At 44.7% G+C, this 21,609-nt stretch overlaps 1 protein-coding gene across 2 annotated transcripts in view; it reads right to left on the bottom strand.

The window, feature by feature from the left end:
* Positions 1-21,609, bottom strand: part of BRWD3 (bromodomain and WD repeat domain containing 3) — a 1,637,103-nt gene that overhangs the window by 1,510,832 nt on the left and 104,662 nt on the right. For both annotated transcript variants that reach the window (XM_078688510.1, XM_078688511.1), the window contains one exon: positions 4,294-4,454. In XM_078688510.1, coding sequence (XP_078544636.1) covers positions 4,294-4,454 — 161 coding nt within the window. The remainder of the gene's footprint in view (positions 1-4,293; positions 4,455-21,609) is intronic.

The raw sequence follows: 21,609 nt of genomic DNA, 5'->3' as shown, positions 1-21,609 counted from the left end.
CGCTAAATAGCCAGTCTCTTGTAGCTAGAGTCAGCCTGGGCGTATACTTTTTCAAAAAAATAGATATCACACTGAGACATTTCTTAGACAAAAGGTAAGTAATTCACTTTTGGTACATTTGCAGTTTTTCAATGTTACAAATAAACCAACTCCGCACTTGGAAGAATTTTCAAGGAAAAGCAGTCAATGCAATACTATGGAAGGAATTAAAATTAACGGTTTGCAGGTAAGTGCTTATTTGTGGGAGTTGGTATTCTGCGGTTAGAACTAGGGTTCCCCCCCAGGGTCCAGGATGGACTCTTGAAACACACTCAGTGGCACTAGGGCGGCCGGGTGCAGAGTGCTGAGGCCAAATGTTATCCAATGGGGGCTAGGGGGCCTCTGGTTGGTGGCTGCTCACGAGCAGGCCACAAGGTTGTGGGAGCAAAGCTCCTGGTGTTAGGCTTGGGGCGAAGGGGAATTCGAGTTAACACACATGGTGCACCCGCAGCGGCGGCTGGGTGCAGGTTGCTGTTTTGGCATTGGTTACCATTCTGTTTTCAGAGGCAGTTGCTAGTTTTGGATTACTGCTGCAGGCTCAGTCCAGGAAGACAGTCAAAAATGCCAAAAAGTAGCTCTACCTAATGTTTACAAAGATTGCAATTAAGTCATAGAATGAGTTTGTCACTCCAGTTGAAAAATATGTCAAAACAAAGTCAAAAAATTATCATGAATCGATTCTTTGAGTCAGCATTTATTTTGGTTCTGCTAATTTAATCAGAAATAACAATAAGATACATGGATACATTCTTTATACAATAAAATATGTACAAAGGTGATTGTGGCCCAAATCGTGGTGATCACCCTGGACTTCCTCTCATACAATCCATTCATACATGCTCACTCTCCAATCAAACACATTCGAACCGTGAAAGCACACTAAATCATTCATCAACGTTTACATCCATTAATGATACAAGGTCCCTCTATATATGCAAAGTGGAAAAGTAATTTTACATGAATCCAATCGAAAATGCATAAATCATTCAATGTAATAAAGAGAACTATGCAGATAGAATTATTGCTATCATTAAATTAATTAGAGAGGGCTTTTTTTAGTAGTAAATCCACATAGATTGTTCTTAACATGCATCATACACTAATAAACATATATATGGGACACACAAAAAAACTGAAAGCGCCGACGCGCATTTCGGTGTTGCCGCCTCCTGTCTGGGGTGTCGCCTTCTTCTGGGCGTAACAACACAGTGAAATCAAGAGTCCATGGGGCCTGAAAGTAGTGTACGTGTTAACCCAACCACATGGTGGGTTAATGTGACCACAGCTTCTCACAAGTGATAACGTCTTGAAACGGGGTCCCGAATTCTAAAAAGGGATAGAATTAAGTACTCCAATGGTCAAAGTTACAGGAGAGACACAACTGTGGCTTGCGAGGATTAACAGGTATGAATCCAAATCAGATATTCCGATGGTTAAATGTCAAATATTTGTAAACATGCGGCTAACAGAGTAAAACCGTCCGCGGAGTCCACAAGGTGAAAGTAGGAGCGGTATCTCGGGGAGACCCGCTCTTTGAATATGGCGTGGCTCTCCTATGTGGCAGGAAGAATAAATCACCAGCTGGATAAGAGACGTGAAGATGAAACGGGGCGACTGCCTGATACAGCAGTCCGCGAACGGTCGCTGTGCATCAGTCCAGGAAGACTTCCGGGAGGAACCAACAGCTGGGCGGGTGAGTTGGAGGGCTCAGTGATGTAGGTTTACCTTGGGTACTCTTCTCCATGGCGGCTGGATCCAGGGGTGTCTTTTGAGGTTGGATTTCACCTTACTGTCCTTTTTCCCTCCTCACGGTAGAGGTGAAAATTCTGCCGTAGGCGTCAGGTGCAGTGGTGGTTTCAGGCATCAGGTTTCTTTGTCCTCAGCAGGCTCAGAGTCTGTCTTGGGAGTTTCTTTTAAACAGAGTTGCTGTTGGCAGGAGACCCGGTCTTTGCTGAAGGCAATCAGTCGTCCCAGGGGTTCTGGAGGTCACTGGCTGCAGGACAAGGCAACCTTTGGTGCAGGATCTTTGGATACTGCAGAGAGGCTGGTAGGGCTGGGGCCAAGTCAGTTCTTCTGTGCAATCTCTTCTGCTGGGCGTCTTCTTTCGTCCTTCTTCTTTGTAGGTTGAGGGAACCTGTCTTCTTGGTTCAGGGTTGCCCCCTAAATACTGTATTTAGGGGTGTTTTAGGAGTCTCGAAGTCAGTAGCCAATGGGCTACTGACCTTATGGTGACTAAACCCTTGGTGTGCTCATCCCACGTGGGGGAGTGGGCACAATCTCTAATCCTGATTGGAGAGTGCCTGCCATCTGCAAGATGGTGGGCACTCAAGAGAATGGGGCTCACCTTGCCTCCCCTACATGAGGGGTGGGGCTGGCAGAGGTGGGCACTCATTCAGAATGATCTCATTTTCCCCACCTGTCTCCCCGCCGAAAAGGAGGAAAGACAGGAATGGAGCCAGCACCTGATGGCAGGAAAGGCTGGGGGTCGCATTACAAAGGCGGCAAGGCCTTTGAAGCTCCCCTGCCAAGATGGCTCTTCCTGACCTAGGGGAGGTGTGACTATCTTCGCCCAGGAAAGGCTTTGTTTCTGGGCTCAGGGAGCGAAAGGTCGTACCCCAGGGGTCCAGAAACATGTCTCTTGGTGGCAGACTGGTCTGTACCAGTCAGGGAACCCACCAGCAGCTGATCGTTTTTCAGGGGGCATCTCTCAGATGGCCTCTGAGTGCATTTTTTAAATTAAATCCCACACTGGCATCAGTGTGGGTTTAAAGTGCTGAGAAGTTTGATTCCCAGTTTTCAGTAAAGCCATTATGGTGCTGTGGAGTTCATAATGAGAAACTCCTAGCACAATATACTCTTAATGGCATTACTGCACTTACAATGTCTACGGAATGGTCTAGACACTGTAGGGGCACCTTTACCACTGGTATAATGCACCCAGCTGGAGGGGGGCTGACCTAGTCCAGGGCAGTGTGTTGTAGGCATGGCACAAAGGGATGTGTGAAATGTCGACTCACCACTTTGCTCTGCACCAAAACACACAGCCTGCATTGGCAGTGTTTGTGTAAAGGTACCCAGAAAAACAACCTGTATCAACCAGGATCGCCCAAAAACTGCTCAAATTTAGAAAAAAAAGAGTTGAAGACTCACCTCTTTAAAGAACACTACATCACAATGCATTAACCATCTACAAACCAGCTTCCTTTCCTCTTACTCGCTGATTTTATATCCATTTTTGACCATGTACAGTGCTCCTCTGCCTTTTGCATAAGCACATACATAAATACATATATCAGGAGATGTTCTTTCAATACACAAAGATGCCAAATTAACAAAAGAGGCACGCAACAGTTCCTAATTTCAAATTTTTTGGGTCGACAAATCGGTTCAAGGACAGAAGAGTTAAAATCCCAATTTTTTCCATTTGCAATTACAAATGCAAACAAACTACAGGTCAAATTTATACCAAAACAAAAAGAATGACCTATTCCTGTTCCAGGGTTATGCTCATTTAAAATTTGGGATAAACCCAGCAGTTTTTACTGTTGTGGAAGCAACAATTCATTTGGGAGTTTGAACTGGGGTTACAGCTTTGACACCATCCCTGAAACTTTTGTCCCCTTCACCAGTGTGCACAACATTTTAAATGATGAGCGTAAGAAGGTTGGACTACAATTTTGCATGCATTTTTGTCAATTCTTCAAACAGTTAGTAACCATTCTTCTAATGAAAGTCTTCAGTTTGGCTTGGTGGAGCACCTTTAGTGGGTTAGTTCACAGAAGGGTAAAAAACAAGGCAAGACAGAGCATCTTTTTCAAACCATGTGGAGGACTTTCATTACAATAATTGGTCAGTTAACGCAATTTCAGGTGGGTAATAAAAGATTTCAAATTGAAAGTTTCAACTAGACCCGAGGATTTATTCCAAAGAACAGGTACACAGTACTACATTTAAGAATACTATGGAAGTTATTCATCTCTAACTGTAAAAATAAGACAATGACATCTGACCAATAAAGGAAAAAAACATAAAATCAAACCCCAGTGTACTTTATCCTTTCAGAAAATACTTTAAGTAGAAGATTGATAGGGGTTAACAATCTAAATCTATGTTACCTTTCAGAGCAACAACGTGAAACTACCCTGTACTGAAGGTGTAAATAGAGGTTAAGACTTTGTAGATGCACACTAATTTGCAAGTTTGAAGCAACCAAACAAACAAATATTAAAATCTATAATTAATTAAAAAACTCACTGTGAAAATTCTTCTTCCGCTACGGTCAAATGCAACACAATAAACGGCCGACAAATGTCCCAAAATTCTCTTGTGCATCTTCATGTGCTGATAGGCGGATGTTGGGAATAGGTGGCTGAAACGGCCATATCCAGTTAACTGCCTTGCAGATGTGACATTTACTAAGAAAAAATAATTAGCAATAAATCTCTAAAACACATGAACCAACAGAGATAAAATTAATCTAGATGCACTGTATCTGATGCTTGCACTTGCACAGGAGAGGAATAACCATTCACAATGAGGTTACGACAAGTTATTAAATATAACTTACTTTGTACAAATAATTTTAAACCGCAAATAAGGACAATATTTTGCCTATTTAGATGTACAGTAAGACCAACACACACACACACATATATATATATAGATATAGATATATACACACACACACACACACACACACACACACACACACCCATTGGCAAAACCAGTAGGTCTCAGCTTTAAAAGGCCGAGTAATTGGCTTTACCAAGCATATTGTCACGGTTATGTGAACACATGTATCAAGACACTTGCATGCCCGGCATCTTGAAGTGTGTCTTCTTTCTTAGAAAATCCATTCCAAGATGGCATCTACATTAATCATGACACATGCATTCCAGCCGTTTTTAGGTCTCACCTAGCGACGCAGCGCATGCGCTGGTCGCCTTGGCGAGATCTATTGTTGTCGATTTCTCTAGCGAAGAGGGACAGGACATGTGCATGTGTACAGAGGACAGGAGATGTGCAAGCGTAGGGCTTGTGGCGTTATCACAACGCCTGCTCGCTCGCTCCCTCCCTGTCTCTGAGGCCCGTCCTGTTTTCATTACATGCCGCTATATTTCTCCCTCTCTGTCTCCATCAGGCCCCTTCTGCTGTGTGCTTTGTTATCCAGCTATCTTGGACAGTGCCTAGCTTTTCACACACGAGCATATGTTTTAGCTTTTAGCTGAAAACAGGAATGAGTAAAGCAAGTGCTCCTGTTCTCAGCATACTATAAAAGCTGCTTTTCACAACACACCCAGGCCGTTCATCGTGGGGAGTCCGGGCTGGGAGGGGCGCGTGCGGCTCTGTGTCTGCCTCGCGTCTGCACAGGCGGATATGTAGCTGCCACCGTGTCACTGCAGGCTTCCTCGACTGGGCCTCCTGCTAAACATTTTTTCCACTTTTTCACTGTGCCGCGATAATATTTCACTGGAGATTGTCAATCTTTATACGGCGCTTTGTTCTCCAGCTATCTTAGACAGTGCGTAGCTTTTCACACACAAGCATATGTTTTAGCTTTTAGCTGAAAACAGTGGCTGCCTTTGCGCAATGGCTCCCTGACCCGCCTGCTCCCTCCCATCCCGCTGAACTTGCCCGCTTTTATTTTACTTATTAATCGCGGGCCACTTTAACTTTTGCAGCTGCGATTATTTCCTTCTTTAAACTACTGCCAGCCTGCTTTATGCACTAGCGCCCATGCGGCGCTTTCACTTTTATGGCTGCCGCGTCCCCTTCTTTAGACAAACTGTGTCTAAAGAAGGGTGCGCAGTCGCTATTAAAGTGAAAGCGCGGCATGGGCAAACAGATGCTTTTTTTTTTTTAAATCAAAGCGCGGCATGCAACAGTTTCACGTTATTAGTGGCTACGCCCCTTTCTTTAGACGCCGTTTGTCTAAAGGGGACGCGGCATCCATAAATGTGAAAGCGTTGCATGGGCGCTAGTGAACAAAAAAAAATTGGTAAGGCAATATGCGTGAGCTATTGCATTGCAAATGCTTTTTTGTGTTCTGGGACAAGCCTTATCTGTCTTCCAAGTTTCATATTGATATGAAGCAGGAAGCGAGGGAGTTGTGATGATAAGCGGGCAGTGCTGTCTGCCCTGACACTTGAAACAGACACTGGGGCTGCCACACAAAGGTAGATTTAAACACTAGGATATCTCATGCATCTAACAAAAGAGCTCACCATTCCCAGTCACACTTAATTGCGAGGGTCCTTCATGTATCTAAAAAAAGAAAGATTTAACCACACACAGGCACACTTAATGATTAAGATAAGACAAGGTAATGTATTCAAGCCCCGGCCCGCAGCTCCCCAGATTAGGCGATATATTGATTTTCCCAAATTTTATTTATAAGCTAGGACAAATACCTATTAATTTATCAGCCGCTTTAAAACCTTGCATGCTCGTGAATCCGGAGCTCCCAGACTGCACGTTTATACAACCCTGCCATAAAAGGATGCCAGTAAGTCATTTAACAATTAATGTCATCACGTAAATATGACGAAGTCAAGGTGAATTCCGTAGACTGTTAGCACACTGGCTTTACTTTCAGTTTGAATACAGTTAGTTCGTCACTCATTCCCTTCAGATCTTCCCTGGGGTCTCTTTGACGCTCTCATTACGTATTACGTTAGTGTAAACAATATGCTGACTGCCCAGACAAGTGTTGGCCTGGCTGAGTGATGGTAGTGGTCAGAGCAGGCAGCGCCAGCAGGCCGCTGAATGTTGTTTACTGCAACCGGGGAGAGACATTGGATGAAACTTTACTCTCCCAGTCCACCCAGCACCTTAATATCACTAAACCGAATGGTGTTTTTAATAAACACCATATTATATCTGTCACATGTCAGGCTGGGCACGGACTAATTTTTCCACTCAAACTCACTTGCACTAATGAAAGGTCCAGTGCTGCTGGACAACAAGACATACTGTCCCAGGTGAGGAGGGGAGAACTGTGACTGATCATCTGTACTCTCTCCCCGTCCCAGGGCTGCATGCATGCTTAAGAATGCATATTAAGTCGGTGTGTGCCTGTATACTGCCCATTGCCAGCGCTATCTGTAGTAAATAACATTCCACCTGGCGGACAATACTATGGTGTACAGAGCCTTGATAACTGTGTGTTTGCTAATTCAGCCGGTGAAGTCAGCTCTTGATCAGTGGGTACGCTGGCTACTTGCTTTTTGTTTGTTTTTATTTTACAGTTATATGTAGTGCAAACACCACCAAAAAGTATTGGGCGGATTTACAGGAAAACCAGTGACATTCCATAACATCACAATGCTTATTGAGAGGCGCAGTATGATTAACTAACTTGCTCGAAGGCACAGGATGGTGTGCCAGTGTCGTGACTCTAACAGAGTTTTCCAGCTTCTCGCTTGGCAGCTCTGGCCATTAAACCACATCCTCATACTTTAAGGCTATTGCCTACTGTTGTGTTCTATGCCTATGCTCCATGTTTGTACAGTTCTATTGCGGAAAGGACTACTGTGTTTCAAATGTTTTGTGTAGTGTGCCACAGTAATACAGCGCATTAGGTCTACCTGTGTGAGAAGGGGGTTTGGGAGCACAGTAAGAAGCAGCAGGTTATAAAGTCTATAGAAGTGTGCTTCAGGTGGTATTATCTCTCTCCTCCCTTAGTATGCAATAGGCTGTATATACTACGCAGGGTATGGCCTATAAATAATAAGGCACCCCATACATACCAACCTCAAACTGTAACGCAAAATAAAAACCAAAGAGTAAAGTTCCACTCTTAAAAAAATAAAAATAAAAAATAAAACATTTGAGGGCTTGTTATTCTGTCAGTGGAAAAAGCTAAGACACAGATAAATAAATTTATATGCAGTATTCTTAAAGCCCAGCTAATATTAGCATTTTTCCATTAAAAAAATAGCTAGTACTAAAAAACAAGGAAGTAACGCTTACGAGTCACATGTGCCTTATTGTTTTTAGTTGCTTATAACTAATACTGAATTTTACCCATAATAAATATAATGCGACAGGCAGCCTCACAAAATGCATTCACAAAGCAGTACGTAATTTTTAATGGATGCATCCTCACTGCACTCCGTAATTTCAAATGCACCAGCTGATAAACGTAGCACTGTTTAGTGTCTAGGAGAAAAGTTTCTTAACCTAATCTACCACACCATGTATTGTGTAGAAGTGTAAAGTTTATCACAGCTGCACAGAGTCTGAAGTATGGAACCCTGAACCCTGTTTTTAATTCTGTGGGAATGTAATGTAAATAACTCCCATTACAGATAAGTGTTTCCCTCCCAGGCGCAAACACGGGTATCCCTCGCCCTTTTTTGATAAAAACTGACCTTCTGCCTCACATGCCAGTGGCTTCTACATCATAAGCATTTGGAGCAATATTGCCTTTCAGGGGCAAGGTTATGGCAAAATGTGGAGAAGCCTGTCCCCATCAGTGTTCTGTCACATGGTGCCAACAGCATAAGCTCTCTCTAGAAGTGCCTTCTCAATCAACTATTCTCAAAGGATATTATATTTACCTTGAGCCAGAGGAGCTGCCTGGGGTGTGTCGCTCGTTCAGTTTTCATTTTTAGATCGAGTCTGGGCAGCGCATGCGCTGCTCAGCGAGGCATGCTGTATTCGAGTATGGAATAGAAGTCCACCCACTCTCCGCCCATATTTGTCATTTGCTTATGTCACTGCCCTTCGTAAATGCTGGCTTCTGATTCGTTAATATGCTGGTTAGTCCGTCCTATTACGGCATTGTCCGCCTTGTCTTCATTTGTACCCTCCCATGTGGACTGGTCCGACTACTTCAGTTGTTACGCAGTATGTCTTTTTTAGTGTGTAAGCACTATTTTCTTGAGTGAGTTTCTTGTACTGCAGGCACAACATGTTTTCCTTACATTCTGCGTACCACGCCTGCTTTCACTTTCTGAGCTGTCTGGGACAATGGCAGCTGCTTCTTTGAATAGGTCTCGCATTTACAAGAGTTTGAGCTATTGTCATTGTACATGACTGTGCCCTTTTTATGTATTAATTAGCAAAACAGATAAATGAAAGGCATTGTCATATGTAAATGTAAATGTAGGTGTACTTATATAGCGCAAACCTGTCACCCAAAGGGCATCCTGGCGCTTGCTTAGGGAACCCGTCCTGGTATTCCCCTGTGAGAAACCCCGGCAGGGTGTCCACAAGGTGAAAGCCAGGCATCCCGCCGCGAGGGGCCGTAGTGGAGATTAAGCAAGCTATTGCCCAGAGTTGCAGAGTGTGACCCCGTGATTCGAGTAGGCACCGGAGCGAGAATTGTCGAGTCCGTGGAATTTTGATGCATATACCAAGCCAATAGCTTAAACTCTCGCAAATGCGAGACCTATTGCATTGCAAATGCTTGTTTATTTTTATAGTGACATGGTAGACAGCTATATTAGAATTGAAAATTAAAATGGTAACAAAAGAAAAATGTGCACATGAAATGCCTTACACAGTGGAACGGCGCAAGGAAAACACATGAACTCACTTGAACAATAAGTCACTTACCTTTGGAAAAGCTCTTTCTGGTGGATACTCTCTCTCACTGCTGATTCCTTGCCTGGTCGATATTCTCCCAAACGTCAGACTGGATCCGGAAAACTCAATATCAGTACTCCTGTGCATCAGTAGGGGGCATCATACGGCTCCAAACCAACATCATTCTGCTACAGAAATGATGAGTGGGCTGCATAGATGCACCACTCAGGCATGCTGACGTCAGCAGTGTGGTAAGGCTTGTCTGCGCCCTCAGCTGAAGAGCCCATCAGCAAATTTGCTTGCCTAGTGTACATATCTCCAGATTGTGACAATTTTGGATTGTAAAAGAGCCCGCTCCACAAAACAGGGAGGTGGGAGTCATTGCAGAATCTGCAGCTACAGTACCCAACAAAATGAGCAATAACAAAGGTAAATGTCTTGTTCCTCCAATAGATACTTCTAATTGCAGATTCCTCATATTGTGAATAGATGCCAAAGCAGTACCTCCTCAGGTGGTGAATCTGTGGAATGGCTCAGACCAAAAGGTCCTGCAGAAGTAAAAGGGCAAAATGGCCACCCGGAAGGACCGGACTGTCAAGTGCTTCATAAACGTGTGCACTAATGCTCATGTAGCAGCATGAAAGGCACTATGTGTGCCAGCACAGTAATAGCAGCCTTGTCTTGAACGGAATGGGCCCTCAATCCTTCAGGTGGCTGTTTCCTAGCTAGTGCTTACTAGATTTGTATGCAGAATACTATAGATGATCTTTTCTGCACTCCGGGAAGCCCACAATGATTTCTTCATCCACTTATGGCACTTGCTACAATCAATGTAGAAACGGAGGGCTCTCTTTGGGTCCTGACGATGCAGTCTCCTCTTCATTTTAGAGGTTTGGTGGGTTAAAGAAAGTCAGAAGAGTGATAGCCTGTCCAACGAAGAAAGTTGTAACGACCTTTGACAGAAATACAGCTCGAGTTCTCAACAGCTTGTCTGGGAAATATGTTGAATATGGCACCTGACCAAGAGGTCTGCTGCTCTTTTATGCAACAACTTGCTGTGATTGTGACCCACAAAACAGTTTATGGTCAAGGGAAGCGGTGTACAGCTATGCATTGGCTCAAAAGGGGTACACATGTCATCAGAAATGGCTTCTGTGGAAACAAGCAGTAAGCCTTTAAGAAAACTCATAACAGGTAATTTAAAGTAAGACTACTTATCCAGCAACCTCAATAAAGCAGAAAGAGCCAACAACAGCCTTTTAATAGCACCCAACAGATGTCCTTTCTTGGCCAATGACAAACACTTTAGACATCTTAACTTGTGGCGGATCAAACCAACGGGTTCTGCATCAAGCCACAAACTTGTTCGGGTGTACCCCGATTTCGCAGAGGGATTCCTGGCTGCCAGAATCATATAGAGAATTTAAATAGGAATATCAAAGGAGAAGAGATGCCACCATTCAATCTACAGGCGTGGAGGTGGAGAGAGAGGAAGTCCAGGGGCAGGATCCTCCCCTCTAGCTGGGGAAACATATCCTCCTGAAACAGCAGCTTGATCGGAGGACAAATGCTCATGCCCAGGAGTTCTGGAATACACCCCAGCCCATTCGGGGGTACCACAAGCGTGACTTTGGCCATTTTGGTCTTGATCTTCTTCAGAACTAAAGCCAAGAGGGATACAAGAGGAAAGACACACAGGAGTAGCAAGCTCCACTCCTGGCCGAATGAGACTCCGAGAGATATTTTGGGAACTCTAACCCGTAATAAATGCTCCATTGCGCGTTCTCTGCGATGGTGAAAAGATCGAGACAGGTTTGTCCTCAACGTTGAAAGCCTTGCTATGCGACCTATGTGTATAAATGCCATTCGTGATTCACTAGGCATTGGCGAAAGAGTTTATCCGTCCTGGCATGTGAAGATACCACCAGGTGGTTCATGACCAGAGAAATACCCTGGGATACAGCCACTTTCAGGGGCGCATAGCTTCCTGGTACAGAATCCAAGACCTCAATCAACATATGTGTTGCAGTATGACATGGCCCTAGTGTTGTCTGTGAGAACCCGTACCAGCCTCCCTTTGACAGTTGGTAGGATGGCCTTCAACACCAAGCAGAATGCCCACAGCTACGGCAAATGGTGCTGAGGCAGGTTTCTAAAATAAACCGCATTCCTCTGATCACCACTTCTCCCAGATGGCTTCTCCAGCCCAGTAATGATGCATCTGTGACCACAATGAACTGTATGTGGAGTAAGGAGAGGGGTCTGCCACTTCCTTAATCACAGTCTAGCAGGCACAACTGCAGATCTTTTGCAGTCACCTCCAGAATCTGGATGAAATCCAATAGGTTCCTCTGGTGCTGTGCCCACTGGGTCTTTAGTTCCCACTTCAGAGCCTGCATGTACCATCTGGCATGTTTGACTAGCAGGAGGCCAAGAGTCTCTGCAGCCCCAAAGCCATCCTCACTGAGATCCAGGGCAGAGCCTGGAACAACAGGATCAGAGCCAGAATGTACACTACTTTGCCCTCTGGGGGAAAGTCACAAAACTGCATCATATCAGGGGTAGCTTGCATTAAAAAGCACATCTGAAAAGCAGTCCGGTATTACTTTGACACACTGATAGTGAACCTCAACAATGTCACCAGGTTCGCCATTGTCTGGAGATGGTCTACAACTGGCTGGGGTGAGCCTGTCTTCAAAAGCCAGTTGTTGAGGCATGGAGAGTCCGGTAAGCCTAACAATACACTGCAACTACTGCTATCACTTATGTGAACACATGAGGTGCAGTGGTAAGTTCAAAGGGGGTCACAGCAAACAGAAATGTTCCTAGCATATGGTGAACTGCAAGTAACACCTGTGAGCCTGCATGTTGGCAATGTGAAAAAAGCATTGTATAGGTCTAAAGATTTCATCTATGGAATTTAGGGCAGACAGACCAGGGTCAGCGTTTGGAAGCTGTCCTTCTGCAGGAAGGCGTTGAGAGGGCAGAGAAAAAAAACTCTGCCTTTCTTTGGCACAATGAAGTACTGGGAGTAACACCTAGTTCCTACTTCTGAAGCCTGTACCCTCACTATGGCTCTTGTAGGAGACCAGTCTTTTCTACGTGGCCATCCCATATTGTTCAGCTTCAGCTGGAACCTATATTTTTACTGGTTTTAGAATTATGTGTACTTTACCCCTGCTAACCTGAAGTAAAATACCTGCGCTGCCCATTTACACTTGGTCAAATGAGCATATTTCAAATTGATATATTTAACTTAAATATAAGTCCCTTGTATATGGTACAAAATGTACCTAGGGCCTACACGTTAAATGGCACTAGTGTGAGGACAGCTCCTATTATGCCAACCTTTACAGATGAAGTTTAAAACATGGTTTCAGGCCTATCACAGTAGACCGACTGTTGCACTTTAAACACTGAAATTCGGCTTATCAAAATAAAATTTCCATTAAAAAAAAAAAAAAGTAAGTGAGAAAGGTTGAGTCTTTTTTACTTCGTTCTGAAGAGACCAACACAATGTAACTTTGTTTACAAAGTAGCAGCAAGAAAGACTTTCTTTTTACATATTAATACCATCCTTTTACATATTAATAAGTCAACCTATGTAGGCCTTGCTGCCCACATGACAGTGAGCATGGTTTATAAAAGTTAGACATGTAGAAATGTAATGTTAACATATCCTTACAGTGAGCAGCACCCAAAAGCAAATTTTTCCTGAGGCAGGCATAGCTGCTCCATGTAGAAAACCAGAGGACAGAATAAAAATCCTAATACTGTATCTCAGGAATTACACTAGCTAGAAAACTAATTAACAACATTCAATAGTGAATTGGCTTTTTAATAAATATTAAGGAAAGGTCCCTTTTAGAAAGTTACAATTTACATGCCTGAAATTCCTGGAGGCTACACTTGCATTTTGCTCTACCACTTCTGCAAGCCAATAATTAGAATCTGAATGGGTATAAAAAGGTGTGAAGTACCTCACAATAGTAAGCAATAGGAAGCCCTGAATGGGCAGAGAAGACTCCTCTGAACCTGACAGAGTATGCAGGGTGAGGCTAGGAGCATCCTTTTTGACACTGCAATGTCTAATCCTGCTTGAAAGTCATCCCGATAGACAGGTCTGCTGGGGTTCGTATATAACATTGGGGACGCACTAGAAAGGAAGGGTAACCAGATTTAAAAGAAAATCTTGGGTATCCACTGTCTGGTTGACGGAAGATGGAATTCATATAGCCCGACGCCCAAGATATATTGTTTGGGGTCAAGGACAACAGGTTTTCATGTGCATTTTGTCCTTGGGACAAGTAGGCCCAACCCCCTGCGGCACCAACAATTTGGCTGCCAGTTAACAGTATCACATTATGGATAAGGGAAGGGTATTATCTGCAATTAAGGTAATTTGTGTGTCCATGTGTTAATGATGTTCAAACTTATATTTATGGTTCATTAATGCAAAGTCTTCATTATTAGGGTGAGCGCTCCAAGTAAATGTTGTAAGCTCGGACTGCACTACTGAAATGTTTACACACGTTTTAAAGGTTTAGCTTAATGAGGCCATGTATAATGTTCCCAGAATGCGCTCTGATTAGATGCAAATATCTGCGGAAGGTTGAAAGCAAAATTGATGATTCTTCGCTTTCAAAATAAAATGTTTGCAAAAAAGGTAGAAAAAAAACATTTAGCTAAACTACTGTAAAATATTAGGTACCATTTCTTTGCAGAACTATTCAGTAAAAAATGTTGATTTAGGTTAGTATTTCCCAAAAATATTTGTGAGAAATTGGCTTGGTATATGTTGTCCACTATTCTAGTGGCCACCTTGCACCAGTCCAATTGACCCTTATCGATGGTAGGTTATAAAGTCAACCTTATAGAAAGCTATCCTAGTGGTAGCTGTGGAGAGCAGCCTTCAGGCTAAGACTTGGAGATGAGTTAAGCAAGTTGTTTTACCAATTATAATCTCTTGAATGATCAAATGAAAGTACACCACACAAGGTATATATCAAATATATATATATATGTATTTATTCTAAACACAACCTCCCTGCACTCTTTATGAGGTCAGAGGTAAAAGTACAATACAAGGAACTTAATTAGCATACAATAAGTTGCACTGTATACGTTATGCCCTAGGGGTCTCACAAACCATATACTAAATTAGTGGTAGAAGAACCACGTGAGAGTTGGAAAGCAGGCCTAGGGCCTGTGGAATCGCTGGGGCTGCCTAGAACCACCAAAGGAACAAAGTTACAGTTTAAGGGTACTTCTAGGTAAACTACAATGGAACCCTTTTAGATTAGGACACTTCGATAGTTAAGACCCACGGGAGCACCGGAGTACTCGTGTTACCTCACCCAGGGAAGCCGGGTGCATGGGTGCCTTTTGGTGTCGGGTTTCGTCGTCGATTCCAATGGAGAGCTGTGAAGAAGTGCTGCAGGCGACCAGAGGAAAAGTGTCCGGGTGGATACAAGGGTGGATCGGAGATGTGAAGAACCTGAAAGCAGAGGAGACAGAGTCTGGGCCACTAGCCAGTGACCAGGATGGCGACAGGAAGATGCCAGGAATGTCGGGTGATTTCAGGTGAGAAGGTGAAGCTGGTCTCTTCAGCCACGAGGACCAGGAGGCGTCAACGACGACGAGGAGCTGGATTCGAGCTGTCCCACGAAGGATCTAGTTGACTGAGGTGTCGGTATCCGGATCGGACCCAACAAGCCTTGGCAAACGCAATCCACGCAGGATGTCGAGATGGGCTTCGGTGCAGACCAGCAAGGTCTGAGGAACTCCCCCTTTGGAGAGAAGTTGGAGCAAGCCTGGAGCAACCAGGAAAGCAAAGTAAATCAAGGATTTGTCTTCTTGGGGGCTCACTACCCAACGGACTAGGAACCGCGAAGACGCGTCGAGCAGAAATGCACAAAGCGGGCCCACGGGACACTCGTGGAGTGTGGGCCTCTGAGCGTCGGTGAAAAAGGTGCTCGGGCTTCAAGTATCCCAATGCACAACTTCGGGATACCTCGGGAAGTAAGTGCAGGTTGCAAAATGCAGGATGTCCAGGAGTTCCGTTCCCACGTCTCTAGTGTCCGCCACAGGTCTCAGCTTTGCTGGGAGCGCAAGTCAGCATCAGAGATGTCTGGAAGTCCGTGTCCTGTGTCGCAGATTCTTCGGGATCCGGCGGGAGCCTCGAAAATGCAGACCGGCAAAGATGTCGTTGGTGCCTGTTTGAACAGAGTGGTCACTCCTTGACCACAAGGGAGATTTCATCTGTCTTCCAGTCGATATGGAATGTCGAAGGTCCAAGATATATGTTGCAGAGTTTCGTCCAGGGTAATCTAAAGTCCTAGGGACTGAGGTTGTATACTTATAGTAAGTTTAGGGGTAGGACTAACTCTAAGGTCCCTCCTATGGGTGGACCTGGGGAGGGGGTTGTTACACCCCTTCCCCTTTGTCCAGTTTCGCGCCAGAGCTGAGGCTGCGTGCCCCAGTAACCGTTTTGAACTGGGAAATGCATGGAGCACCTTGTGTGCCCCAGGCAGTGTCCGAAAAGCATTCACTGAATGCAACCCTCCCTGCCCCAATACACTAAAGCATGTCTGGGGAGGTGCCAGCACCTGCCTGGACAGAAAACCTATTGTCCAGGCCTCCCCTGCTGGAGTTTCATCCAGCAGCAGGAGGGCAGACTCGTGTCCGTGGCAGCAGCATCCATTTTGTGAAGCTGGGGCTCTGTTTAACTTTAACCGGGTTTAACAGTAACTACATGTCTTCTCCGTGTAGAAGGGTGGAATGCTACCAACGCCGCCAGAATTGGCGGGGTGGGTAGTATTCCAAAGCATTGGACACCTTACACGACATGTTTTGATAAAGCCAAAACAAAGTTAGCATTAACCGCGAGGATTATAATGCACTTAAGAGTATATGGAATGGCTATATCATAGAACAGCTATAAGGAGAAGGTTCGTAAAGCTGCAGAGGGGCTCAGCTCATGCTAGGGCACCCTCTCACACAAAACCAAGCACTCTGCCTCCAGGATTGTCAAGGCCTGCCGTAGGAGTGACTTTTAGGTTACTATGTGTCTATATATTTTTAAGTAGATATAGATATACTATATCTAAGTAAGGGGTGATTACACCACCTTACCCAGGCTGTAAGAACAGACCTGTGGTGTCAGTTTGGAAGGCTAACCAGGGGTGGCACAATGCATGCTGCAGCCCCTGGTAGGCCTAGGGTGCACCTATGCCCTGGGTACCTAGGGTACTATATACAGGTTCTCACAAGAGTGACCCAGTAACCAATCTGGTATGTACCTAAAGTACATGGTAACAATTTAGAGAGAGAACAGTTAGGCCGTGGGCCTGATTAGCAAGGCCACAGCCATACTAAAGTCGAGAAACCAGTTAATCACAGCAAAAAGTGGGGGTAACCATAGGAAGCAGACGCTACTCTCCTACAATATTCATAATAGAAAATCAGTGTAACCAGCTTCAATAAGATTATGGGAAACAAAAATACACAAGTATTGGTAAAGCCAAGTGGTGTGAAACTGGTGGTCAGCCTTTCTGGATTGGCCAACGTGTGACTTGTTTGGTGTGGGAGTTGTTGGGCCTGCTCCATTATAACAAACATTGGTAAAATCTAAAATATTTTTGTTCTCAAAAAGTACACATTGCCACAGTAGTTCCTGGCCTTAAACAAAACTACTTTGTGTGCTAATAGGCTCCTTGTGAAAGAGCAGAATGCTGTCACTCACAGTGAAGCCAGCCAATGGAGAGAGAGAGACAGACAGAATTTTAACCCCTTCTGTGCACACGACGGCTGGGAGCCGTCATGCGCAACAGTGCTTGTGAGCGTAGGACGGGTCACGGCCGTCCTGGCACATGGCCCCGGAAATCCCTCTGGTGCAAGCACCAGAGGGATTTCTTTTTTGCCCCTAAAGCTTCCCCAGCTCCTGAGCCCCCCCCCCCATTTCTGAGAACGTTGCGCAAAACTGAAATGAACCTTTAGGCAGATGGGGACAGTAGCCCCTAGTCTGCCCCCCCCGGCCCCCCCAGGGGAGGGGTGGTAAAAAGGCCACTAGAAGGCAGGGATTTGTATTGGGCAATTTGAATTAGGATGGGGGCTGCCCAAAAAGGGCATTCCAATGCCCCCACCCCCTCCACAAAAATTACAGTCTTTCTGCCCGACCCTGAAGGGGGTGGGGAGGGGGGAGCAGAAAGCCCACTTGAAACCAAGGTTTTTTTTTAGCAATTACAATTAGGGGTGGGGGCTGAGCAAAACGGGTATGCCAATGCCCCCAGCCCCACCTGCAAAAATTCCAGTCTTTCTGCCCCCCCTGGCAGGCATATAGGGGCAGGAGCCCCCAACATGACCCCGGCCCAGGGGGCAGAAAGCCCACTAGAAACCAGGGATTCTTTTTTTGTGTTCATGTAGGGGTGGGGGCTGCCCAAAATAGGCATGACAATACCTCCACCCTCCCCCCCCAGAAGAATTCCAGTCTCTCTGCCCCCCTCTGGGGAGGCAGGTGGGGGCAGTGGACCTGATCTGTCCCCCGGGCGGAGCGGAAAGCACACTAGGCGCCAGCGATTACGCTAGCTTTTTTTATGCGTGGGGGCTGCCCAGAATGGGCATACCATTGCCCCACCCCCCAAAAAATAGCCACAGTCTTTCTGTCCCCATTGGGGGCATATCGGCCCAACCCCTCCTTCCCCATCCGCCCCCAGGGCGGCAAAAAGCCCACTAGGCATAGACTTTTTTTAGCAATGTGCCTAATTGTGGATTTAGGGCCCTAGCGCAGCTGGCACATAGGGAAACTTAGCAAACCTGTACATTTTTGAAAACTAGACACCAAGGGGAATCCAGGATGGTGTGACTTTTCTGGCTCTCACCAGGTTCTGTTACCCAGAATCCCTTACAAACCTCAAAATTTGTATTACAAATAAAAACATTTGCCTCATATTTCTGTGGTGGAAAGTTCTGGAATCTGTGTGGATCCATAAAATTCCATCCACCACGCATTCCCCAAAGTCTTCCGAGAAAAACGGTACCTCACTTGTGTGGGTAGGCCTAGTGCCTGAGACAGTAAAAGGCCCAAAACGCAAAGTGGACACACCACATTTTCAGTGAAAACTGACCTTTTTTTGCTAAGTGCATAGCTGTAGATTTTGAACCCTAGCTCTGACGGCACATAGGGAAACCTAGCAAACCTATACATTTTTTTAAAACTAGACACCCAGGGGAATCCATGGTTGGGGTGACTTGTCTGACTCTCACCAGGTTCTGTTACGCAGAATCCCTTGAAAACCTCAAAACTTGTAAAAAAAAAAAAAACTCACAATTCTGTGGTGGAAAGTTCTGGAATCTGTGTGGATCCACAAAATTCCACCCATCCCGCATTCCCCAAAGTCTTCCGAGAAAAGTTGTACCTCACTTGTATGGGTGGGTCAAGTACCCGCGCCAGGCAAGGGCCCAAAACCTATTGAGGAGACATCAAAATTACCTAACACAAAACAACCTGGTTTTGCAAGGGGGGACCCATGAGTTTTTTGCCCCGGGCTCGGCGGCCATCTAGGGAAACCTACTAAACCCACACATTTCTGAAAACTAGACACCCAGGGAGCCCAGCAAGGTATGGCTTGCATGGGCCCCACAACATTTCCCTACCCAGAATCCCATACAAAACAAATTTAGCTGAAAAAATCACTTTTTTCTCAAATCTCCAGGTTCTGTGATAAAAATGGAATCTCACTTGTGTGGGTGGGTGGGTTAAGTACACGCGACAGGTAAGGGCCCAAAACCTATTGAGGCAATCATCAAAATTACCGGTCACAAAACAACCAGGTTTTTTAAGGGGGGTCCCATGAGTCGCTCCAACAACTTGTTCCCCAACCCTGGAAGAAGTTTTATGTCTAGCAATGTCAGAAGTACATTTCCAACCTTTCTCAGTATGGGAAAAGATTAGAGAAGTGTTGGTGAAAACCCTTACAACATGCAAGTTAGTAGGTTTACACAGACTCAAAAGGGAATTCCAACCCTCAGACTATTGCTTACCACTACCTCAATCCACAGTATCTAGATCTGCAGAAACGTGGCATCATAAGGGAATACCTTGTATTCAAACCCTATTATAGCAGGAGCCCGGGACATAATCAAAGAGGCTATATCAGAGCTCTTATATAATGATATTGCTGCCATAATTTGTCGCCCCATTATATGGCACAAAAGGGACAAGTGGATTTTGTTGCAGGACTAGTAGATTTTTGAAGCAACATGCCCCATGGACTCGTAGTTATTTGATTAAATTCCACGGCCCCTGGTGGCCGCAGAATACCGCCATCTAGAACATGCCTAAACTGGATAGGGTTTGCTCCGGGAACTTTTACAAGTGCATACTCTAATAGAGCATGGCCTGCAGAGCAGTGCATGCGTTGCCTAGGCTCGACCTAAAAAAAGTACCTCTGAAAGACCGGCTAGAGGAAGGACATACATTGGCCAAGAAAGCAGTTATTCATCCATGCTCCAGGGAAGGGACAAACAAAAAGAGGAAGTGTAGTGGGCAAGCGCTGACCGAAGAGAAGCAAGGATAGGAGAGTGACAACAAAGCCAGCCAATGGTAAGCAATAGGTGGAATATATGTCCGTGTAAGTAAACAAAATGCCTTACAAGCAACAGAACATGCACTGCATCAGACAAGACCTAAAAAGCATATTCATGCTCCTTTGCTTCCCTGAAGGTATCGCTTCTCGCTTGTCTTATCAGCCATTATGCATTACTGTATCATCATTATCTTAAAACAGATTTATTTCTGACATAAAAATCATTGTGAAAGGACAATAAATATGAAACAATTAAGAAACTAAAAATGTAAAAGAATAGCTGGCATACGGGTGCTCTTTGCCCATGGGGCCACTACTCCCAGTCTTTTATTTCTTCGCACGGGGAGCAACACTCACCCATACTGTCATTAATAAAGGTGGGAGCGCTCCACACAAATTACACGGGAAGCAGCAAGGGAATATAATGCTTTCTACACATATATCGAATGGTTATCACCCAGATAGGATGGGCGAGAAGAGATGTCAGTCAGTCATCACCAAAAAATTAGCAAAGAAATCTACTGCAATTCTCTATTACACTTCCTATACTCTTTTGAGTAGAATCACAATACACTTTATAGCAACCTATAACTTTACCTATTACATATAACATCTATTAATTTACGCTGAACTCCACCTTTCTGTTACAATTTCACTCTAATGGAAAATATCAGAACAGCTTTTAGAAACAATTCTTTGTTCCGGAACAAGCCAAAAATGAGAAGCAATCTTGCCCAGTTCATCAGATCCCTTCTTGTTTTATCTTTTTGTCTTGTTAGTGCCTTCCTGGAAAGCTACCATGACAACTATGAGTTGTAGGCATTTGCAAATGATATTAATAATTACATATTGTGGATATTGGAAGGGAGCCTGCTCAGCGAAGAAAGTACGCTCGCAGGAGCTCCAAAGGCTTGGAATCATGAGCAGTAAAAAACACTAACACAGCAAGCCTTTCCATTTTCTTGCACTAACCTTTAGTCACTGTAAGCTTTTCTGGTAGATGTTCGCTCCCTTCAGCACTATGAGCTCTTTTTATTCCACATCTCCAATAAGTATATTATACGGTTATGCTTTTTGTTTCATTGGTTTCGAATCATTGCAAATGTAAATACCCCCTTACACCACTCATATTCCTTTTGAAGACTGAACCTTCTTTCGAATAGTTAAGAAATGCATAAAATATCCTCTCCTGATAGACGTGGATGGCACCGTCCATCACACACACTCTCAGAGGATTTTCACTGGCAGTAGGTCCCATCTCATAACAATGAACCCCATTCGAGTCTGTTCCCTCCATTGCCACCATCCTAGTACGCAGAAGTAACCTGTCTCAGGCTAAGTCTAAGGAGTCGACTGTCTGCCTAAGACTTGGTAAACATAAGCAGAGTCCGAATCAACAGAACGTCAGCATAGGTTGTTGGTATCTCCTCAGTTTCTAACCAGGTTCTACGAT

Source organism: Lissotriton helveticus, chromosome 4_1 (assembly GCF_964261635.1).
Source record: "Lissotriton helveticus chromosome 4_1, aLisHel1.1, whole genome shotgun sequence".
NCBI lineage: Eukaryota > Metazoa > Chordata > Amphibia > Caudata > Salamandridae > Lissotriton > Lissotriton helveticus.
Note: the sequence above shows the minus strand (reverse complement) of the source record. Positions and strands in the feature narration are given on the sequence as shown.